Consider the following 9209-nt stretch of genomic DNA (forward strand, 5'->3'; position numbering starts at 1 on the left):
ACACCCATGTTCGCCGCCCAGATATTGAGACTCGCCATCGTCTCCGTTGCGTCGACATCTTCAGCTGAGCCATCAGCGGACAGCTGGAAAAGAACTTCTCTGCATCGGTTCAATAAACCTCTAAGCTCTGAAAAGGTCTGATCCGATGTTGGGGGGAATGTTCGCCTTCTGTCCACTATTTCGGTATCGGTAACAATGGAAGGAGGTCCTGAAAGGGTATCGGAATGGTCGATAACGACCATCTCATTGTCGCTATCACAGGAGTGGCCTCCATAGCTCGAAGCAACACGACCATGGGCAATAGCAGAGGAAGACTCATTCGAGTCAAGCCTTTGTGGACTGCGGGCCTCTTCGAAGCGGCTTTTGTTCTTGAACTCGTCGATGGCAACGTGGAAGGGGATGTGCGTGTGCTTGTGCTTGCGTCCTTCTCGGTGATCCATGTTGGACGTTGTGCGGGTTGGGTATCTTGGGAGGAGGTATTTTAGGAGCCCCGCTGGGTGTCAGAGAGGACATTTCGAGACGTCGTAGCCATATCATGTAATCAGATTAGCCGTAGCCCAGGCCGCAGCTGGATGATTGAGATCTTTATGCAGCCCACCGCTCTTTGGGCCAATGAGGGCTAATTTCGTGGCACCGCTGATGATGCCCAATCTCGGCGACGAAGGCATTGGAGCACTCTGACTAAGCACTTGCGTACATCCCCTCACAAAGTGCGGGGTGGACAACCTGGACAGCTCGGATAGCTTGGACAGCTTGCTGGCTTTTGTCAGACAACTACAAACACATCATGGACTTTCTGCAAGGTCTCTTGCTCGGAGGCGGGGCTATCAACCTCGAACCAGAAAATCTGCGCCTTCTCCTTGTGGCAGTCTTACCTGTCTTTACGGAAACAGCCATAAGGAGGCATCATAGCCTGTCTGACGACGCAGAAAACGATACCAGCTCAATAGAGATCAAAGATTTCTACATCCTCTTCATCACTTGGTCTATCAACTTGGACTCGTATCTCAGGAAATGGGATCCAATGAAGACCATACAGAGGCTTACGAGGGATGAAACTGATGTCACGAACAAGATGTTGGAGATTTTGAAAGAGCTAGAGAGGCGGTTCCTATCCCGAAAGGACAGAACTGCCGGTCCGGTATTTCGGCATCTCGGTTTTGAGTGCAGAGCAGAAGACACCTTTCCGAAGGTCCATGCTCTCCGGAGAATACTGCCTCAAGCTAAAGAGCTCAGCGAAGACTTCTTGGAAGACATCGATGTCATCATTCGCATTTATAACAACGATCGCAAGAAGCGCATGAGGTTGCTGCAAAGTTTAAGTCAAACCGTCGAGTTCTTTTTTAACTTACTGGAATTCACCATAGACTCGGACTTGCCGTGCCCTATCCGATTCTCAGAATATCCTCTGAAGCATATGCCAGACTGCACAGAAAATGTCTTCAATTTGTTGAGGGAAAACTGGATCTGCCAATGCCCAGGAGATACATTTCATGCCAGTCGCAAGACACGGCTAAATTTAACCAAACACCAACGATTCGAAACAGCCCCTTACCGCAACACCCACCCGCACTTAGATATCCGTTTCCGTGTTTTGTTTCCGACGAGCTTTTGCAACAATGAGTGGCAGGATACGGATGTGGCTGTGGTTGAACGTCAGAGGTAGGTCAATCCATATGTACAGCCGAGTCCAGCTGACTAGAGCATTAGCCACAATAATATAGGGCCCATCAGAATCAGTAAAGACCTCTGTAGGGTTATTCAGGGAGTGAAGCCTGGAATTATACCACGAATGGTTGTCTGCAAAAAGGTTTTGTGGCAGCTTGAACCCGACATTGACATCATTCAGTTGAATCGGGTTGCGGATGACGACTTCAAGTCACTCAAATACCTCCTCCAGTCGAGGCGAAACGGTGGGGAATCCTTGATGTCCTCTATCGGAGTAGAAGACCGTCTGATCTTGTCTTTCGTCCTGACAACCTCTCTATTGCACTTTTTTCGAGGACCATGGTTGCAAGAAGGTCTGAACAACGAGAACATCTGTTTTGTGGTTTCCCACCAGACCTTGACGCCAGACATCACAAAGCCCTATTTCACGACGAGCTGCTCCCCACCGAACCCAGCATCGCCAACGAGAGAGACTAACCAGCCCCACCGGTTTCCCGATATTCTCTCCTTAGGCATACTTCTTCTCGAGATAGCACGAGGTGCTCCCATCGAATGTGACAAATCCCAAGACCGCTGTGTCATGGCCAATCTATGCAAGGACAATTGGGCTACAACGTGTCAAACAAGTCGTGCTATAAATATCTACGACTGCTTCGCTCCGGCAATCTCAGCATGCATTGAGCCCGGAGAATCCAGATACGTCCTTGATAGCTTCGAGGCTAGAAAATATATATTCGAAAGAGTTTTGTACCCCATTGAAAAGGCTCTTTCAAACGCCTTCGCAGTCCAGTCAAACACCCTACAGGCACGCATTGATCGAGAAAGAACGGTCAAGGGGGCTAGCCAGACTGGATCGTTCGATCATCAGGACCAAGATCGCATGGCCAGGTAAGAAACCCTCCTTTTGGGAGCTTTCATATTGCTCACGCTGTAAATCACAGAAAAGAACCTACATGTAGTAAGGAGTGGCTCAAAAATGTTAGAGCGGTACATGATTTGTACTATAAATGCGAAAAGAAGTGTGGCGAGGCAGTGAAACGGGCCACCCGTGTGAAGATTGCCGTGCTGGATACAGGTCTCCAGCTGCCTGGAGTTCTTGAGGAAGCTTATTTGGATGATGAGCGCATTAGCTCCCAACAGTCCCAAAGCTTTGCGACGGGGAAGCCTGGTCACGACTGGAAGGTTGACCGCGATGGACATGGCACCCGAGTGGGCCAGATTGTCCTTGAAGTTGCTCCAACAGCCGACCTTTATGTTGCAAGAGTTTTCGAGAATAGTCAAGACCTTTCCGATTCTCGAAACGCTGCTCGAGCTCATCAAAGTGTTGCCGAGGTGAGTGCTTCCAAAGCGCACATATCCATCTGCGACATGCTTACTCGTCTAGGCTATCGACCGCGCGACACACGAGTGGAAGGTTGACATGATCATCATGTGCTTTGGTTTCGACGAGCCGATCCCTTTGATTAGCAAGGCTATCGAGAAGGCTTTGAAGACTGAGAGGCCACCCCTTTTTTTTGCGGCTACCCGCAATAATGGCGCTCATAAACGCATGGCATGGCCAGCAAGTGACATGTCGGTCATTGGAATTAGCTCGACTGCTGGCGATGGAAACGACTCCAGTTTCAACCCCTTAGACAAGGGCGTTCATAATGTATTGTACGCCTTCGGGGAGGGAGTTCCTGTCAAGGTTGCCGATCCGAAAGGCTTTACGACCACGTACGTATCAGGGACATCATACGCGACTCCAGTGGCAGCAGGCCTGGCGGCGAATCTGTTGGGATGCATCCGAATGATTGTGGCAACTTCTACACCCGAAAACAGGCTTCGCTATGGCCATCTGCCTGAAGGCTTGCGACAAATGAAAGGTATGATGGCGGTTTTAGAGGGCCGCATGCTGAAGAAACACAACCGGTCCAGGGTGAAGAGCTTGCTCCCATGGGACTTTCTAACGGTCAAGCTTCTGGATAACGATGAACTTTTGAATCAAGTGGCAGAATCGTTGAGGCAGGTCTTGGGCGCCGAAAGTTTAGGTACATAGGGGGTTTAAATCATGATGGGTGTGTAAGCGTTCTGCAAAGAGCATAGAGGGGGTTGCTTTTGTTCTACGTGACATGGATGATAAGTGTCATATGCGGTAGTGAAGCGTATCGAATACGACGTGCAGCAATTCTGAATTTGATGGCCAGAGATGTAGTTATGGCTCTTGGAAAACCTGTAGGTGATATATCATGTGGGTTTTCTAAGGTGAGCATAAGGAAAGGTCTCAGCAGACAGTTTCGAATCTCCGCTTAAAGAAAATGTGACCCTCAGAGTTCATTAGTATTGACCTGTTCCCAGTTGTCTGAAAGCCCCAGAGTGGTCTCTTCTTCCACTTCAAACATGTCTCGAATGTGAGGCTCCGTTGCACCACTGTCATCATCATTGCCGAATACTGCACCCTCCACATAACTTTCATTGAGCAGATCCTGGCCCTGCTTCTTCGGCCGAATTTTCGTGAGCTGGTAAGCAAAGATGTAGTCGGAAGACCCGCCGTAAGAGATACCCCTCTTGTTCTTAGATTCGTAGGTCGTCTCGGGTCCTATCTCGAGGGGCGCACCTGCGCTGGACGCATCCACCTTCATTTCAGCCTTGGTTGAATGTTCTATGGTGTCTTCGAAGCTAACACTGGCTCCCCTCGCGATCTTGATTCCGGTAATCAAATAGACAGGCTTCCGCCAGTTGCTCACCAGAAGGTAAGCCTGCACGCCTGGATCTTGAAGCGCCTCCGTAAGGTATTCGTCATCTGGCAGAAAGTATTTTGTCTCCAATCTTGCGAACCTGTGGCTCTCCATGGAGGATTTGAGTTGGCTGAAGCTCAGCTGACCACCGACAATCTGCAAGCACTTGGCCCAGAGTCCAATGCTGCCTGAACGCAATCGGTCAAGGGTAGTATTCCAGTCGGTCTTCTCGCCCTCATAGATCTTGGGCGGCTGGAGCGGTTCATCCCTGCTTTTGAGCACCTTGCTCTGGGGGTTCTTGGGATCCTTGATGAATCGACCGAGGATTACGATATCGCTATCGGCCGGTATGTCCCAATTCGGCGACGGGATGTACGTGGGAGTGCCTGAAGACATAGTGATAAACTTTGTAATGGCGTTCGATTGCTGGCAAGCGCCTGGACTGAAGTAAAGAAGTCAGATGGGATGAGGAATGGGAGGAATGAGTCACCGCGGGGTCACAGCTGCAGCCTGATTCCTGGCTTCGACTTGCCCGCGTGCAACGTGATCATTGACCAATAAAAGGCTCTGTCCACACGCGGGCCAAGACACTCTGAGCAGATGAGGTATCCATCCGCAAAACTCACAAAGTGAACACCCGCCGGATTCAAAACGGGCGACCTGAGCAGTCTTTCCATACAGCACCAGTCGTAGAGGTCGGACGAGAAAGTAAAGCTGGTTCAGACGACTCTGATCCGATCTTACTATCCTGTTCTCACAAGATTTTATTCATGCCATGCAGATTACTTCAAGAATACTGCACTGCTCGAAGCCTTCCCAGGATGTCCGCTAAACAATGGCTGCTGTAAGGTTCCACTACAAAGGATGGAATGCATATCATCATTGAATTTTCATGTAGTGTGACGCTGCTGAGTATTTTTGACAATTCCGTCGGCCACGCAAGGCTCTTCAAATGTTTATCACTTGAATAAGTTGCACCGTACGTAACAATGTCTCATGTAAAAAGAAACGAGCTGCGGACTTGATTTGTCCCTCAAGGGGAGACGACATTTCAAATCAAAACCTTATCTTTTCCCTTTACCACAAGTTTCTCTGCTGTCATCAACTCTTCAACAGATTTCTCACTCGGCTGACCTCGTGTTTCCTTCTTCTTCAATAACGCATACATCTTATCGGCCTTTTAATGACCTCTCGTTCACCCAGATGGTTATAGTTAGAAGTCACAGCCTAGAATTCTATTTGCATTCAGATCCTTCACGTCAGGTACCTCATAATCTTCCCCGAAATGAGCGTACCAGGCCAGAAAGTCCGGGATGGTCTCAAATATGTGCTCGCCATCAACGGCTGTGCACAAAGTGTACCTCCACTTCCAAGCATCCTCGTCACATTCGCGGCAGTACAGGATGCTGAAGTTGGCATCAGGTCCGGTTCCCGGCGTCCAGCCTCCCGCGATCTGCCAGGAGCTGCCGAGGCCCGCATACTCCTTCAGTTCCTCGGGCGTCATGACTGTTGAGGCATACGAGCCCAGGTACCGTCTACACCCTCACCAGAAAGCTGGCTGAGTTGTGTTGCGCCAGAATGGTATGCCGTAACCGAGGACGCCGTCGACCAGCCCGGCCAGAATGCCAAAATCTTCTGGGATAGAGATCGTCTCCCGTACGTCCTCTCTTGATTTCAGCTTGAGATTCTTCTCGATTTCGTCAAGGTACTCCCGTCGCTTAGCCTCACGCTCCTCGTGACTGTCCTCGTGCATTACGTAGGTGCCGTCAGCCCCGATCTTTGGAGCGAGCTCGTCGTAGCGTGTTAGAACCTCATTTTGTTCTGAAACACCAAAGTCTGCGAGCGTTGTATCGAGAAGTGAGCCCAAAGCTTCCAGGCGGAGCTCATTGAGATCTTCTTCGTCTTCCAGCTCATCGGGTTCGGCTGTGGCGATGAAGGGTACGTAAACATCCAGAACGCGGCGGTTTTGTGCTGCGATAAACGATCGGTAGGCTGCAAGCGAGGCCGCGATATCTTCTTGAGATGAGGGCATGTTGTGAGGTGGAACAACGCCGATAACCTGTCCGGAAAAGAAACAAACTGTGGCCGCGGAAACAGAGGACAAATTGGCCACAAAAATACAATGCAGGTATTTCAATGACCCCACATCCGACGCTGGTGCCTGGAACTAGTGATAGTCTCCCGTTGTTGACGATAAGATCTTGTGCTTCATGCTTGCTGTGGTTGACAACGTGGCTTGCCCGGTCCGGTCTTCCACTAACGCCGCATTTTACTACTCCAAACTTTACAATGAAGCAGAAGTTGCTGGTGATCTTCAACTTGATGATAATGTTCTTTTTTTTCCTGTGTTGTCTCAGGCTTGCTTCTGATTGCTGGAAACGAAATTGCGAACCAACAGGAAACCAACGAGAGTCGTCTCATAGCCGCCAGATGGGCCCTTGCCGCTGTGCCGCACCGCAACTGCATGATTTTACGAGTGGCTCGCTACCAAAGATAAAAGAATGCGGGTTTCTGCAAGTGAATTGCAACAATTATGCATGGTGTCTTCAGCCGAGAAGAGGGGAACCTGGAACCAACAAGGCCGAGTCTCCCAATGTAGCCACATCGCCGGACGGCAGAATTAGTTATGATCTGACTTATATACGCTCGAAAGAATTCTTCTCGCTTCAAAATAAAGATCCCTTAGTTTCTCTCTTGCCGACAACCGTGCTGTCTTTTCCCAATATGTCTGACCAAAACGCTACAGCCAGAGCTGGGCTCAGCAATGACGCTCTCAACAAGAAAGAACGACTAGCTCACGCTGTCAGTGACGATAGCAACGGCGTGCTTGCTGCCGACGAGGTCAAAATCACATCACATGCTATTGAAGCGTAAAAATGATGACTCGCTTGACGATTAGGTCGCGGTTGACGATGTCTCTTCAATCAGCGGAGTAAGCGATAGCATCTGACACATTATGAAAGCACGACGTTGAAACATCTTTTACACAGGGAACCTTCGTCTCTTCAACAACTAGCGTAACTGGCTCCATTCTCGAGTATCGACAAGAGAATGGACGGACTTATCACGCGTACAAGGAAGGGAGTAAGTCTGTGTATGTCATCAGCTACAAGAACGAGATCTGACCTACCGAATCCAGAGTACATGGCGCCAAATGACACCAAAGAGATCGATCGACTTGGTAAGAGCTTATGATGTTGCACACGTGGAGCGTTTGTAGCTAAGCAACCGTAGACTTACAACACAACCTGTTCATTCGCACCTTTGACGACCGACTTGGAACTGCACCGCCCAGCCAGTCAGGATCTAAGGTTGGGCGTGTATTGGATGTTGGTACAGGTTCGGGCTCTTGGGCCATTGACTTTGGCGACGAGCATCCTGAGGCTGAGGTTGCTGGATATCGATATCCCCTTCTCCTTGATGCGGAGTACTGAGTTTTCACAGATTATCGGCATTGATCTGTCTGCCGTTCAAACAACATTGTATGGGATCCCCTGTGGAACTTCTCCCGAGTTTCATTCCCAAATATTGACCCTTGTTCTAGCGTACCGCCAAACGTGACTTTCATAGTCGACGACATCGAGGAGCCGTGGACCTTTTCGCAGCATTTCGATTACATCCATAGTCGAACCATGACCGGAAGTATCTCTGACTGGAAGAGATACGTCCAGAGATGCTACGAGTAAGTCACATACCTAGGCCAACATGCCATGCTAACAACACAAGCAATTTGAACCCTGGTGGCTACTTGGAGCTCAACGACATCGATGCCGTGCCTGTCTCAGACGACGGGACCTTGACTCAAGACAGCGCAATCTTGAGATGCGCCAACCTCTGCCTGAAAGCAATGGTAATCTTTGGGTCTCCTTTCCAAGAGTTCGGCCGCCTCGAAGCGGTCTTGAAAGAGGTCGGCTTCACCGACGTGCAAGTTCATCGCTTCAAATGGCCGACCAACAGATGGCCCAAGGATCGGAAGCATAAGGAGATTGGTGCCTGGAACTATGAGAACATTGCGCCTAACTTCGACGGGTTTATCATGGCTCCCCTGACACGAGTCCTCGGCTGGACGAGAGACGACGTTGTCGCCCTTGCCGCTGAAGTTTGCAAGGAACTTGGCGACAAGAGTATCCACGCCTACTATAACATGTGAGTGGCAGTCGTTGTTGAAGGGAAAGACATGCTGCTAATTCGGGTAGTTGGTCCATTCACGGAAGAAAGCCTCTGTAAGCCAAAGGAAGTTGGTTCATAACTGAAGTTGGGAATTTGACCAAATGATGATTTAACGAGAGGCCAATGAGTCAGGAGAGGAAAGCTGCTTGTCAATCAAAACATGTCACATGTATTTCACTTGGATTCGGACCAGATGTGCGTATCGGGACAAAACATCGAGAAATGACAGCGATTATTGCGGACCAATGTTCTCCAGGGAGGTGATGTAAGTCTACTTCAGAGTACTGATAATCAGGCAAACGAGTCTAATTAGTCAACCGAAAGAAATGCTATCTCATCACTGTAATTACAGTATTTCTCTCCGTCCTCGTCATCTGTTCATACGCCAGCATAGCAGAGTTCCTACCCAAAGGAATCCCCGCCATACTACGAAAGGCAACTTACGCAGAGTCGACTGCAATCATCTTCTATCGGAATGCTCCGCAGCTCGGTTTTCACCTCTGACTTTGACCCCAATCCTCATCCGTTCACGTCGTCCTACACCACAACGCCATGTCTCACCTCAGCTCCCAGCAACCAATCCCCATTCCTGACACCTCACGATCTTTCCGCCATAATCTCAACGCATCTCTTCTTTTCCAATAATAAACGGGC

The 9209-nt window shown here is 49.5% G+C and overlaps 2 protein-coding genes across 2 annotated transcripts; one reads left to right on the top strand and one right to left on the bottom strand.

Moving 5' to 3' along the window:
* Positions 1-5928: 5928 nt before the first annotated feature.
* CGCS363_v012526 (uncharacterized protein) lies at positions 5929-6417 on the bottom strand (the record flags this gene model as incomplete). The annotated part of the gene is made up of 1 exon (XM_036644375.1): positions 5929-6417. The coding sequence occupies one exon, from the start codon at positions 6415-6417 to the stop codon at positions 5929-5931; it is 489 nt and encodes a 162-aa protein (XP_036490485.1).
* A 692-nt stretch (positions 6418-7109) lies between these two features.
* CGCS363_v012527 (Secondary metabolism regulator LAE1) lies at positions 7110-8612 on the top strand (the record flags this gene model as incomplete). The annotated part of the gene is made up of 9 exons (XM_036644376.1): positions 7110-7226; positions 7285-7317; positions 7376-7469; positions 7525-7566; positions 7620-7774; positions 7830-7867; positions 7930-8067; positions 8112-8531; positions 8582-8612. 9 exons carry the CDS (start codon positions 7110-7112, stop codon positions 8610-8612), a joined length of 1068 nt encoding a protein of 355 aa, XP_036490549.1.
* Positions 8613-9209: the final 597 nt, after the last annotated feature.

The sequence above is a fragment of the Colletotrichum siamense genome (genome assembly GCF_013390195.1).
Source record: "Colletotrichum siamense strain Cg363 chromosome Unknown KSG_Cg363_contig08, whole genome shotgun sequence".
In the NCBI taxonomy this organism is placed as follows: Eukaryota; Fungi; Ascomycota; class Sordariomycetes; order Glomerellales; family Glomerellaceae; genus Colletotrichum; species Colletotrichum siamense.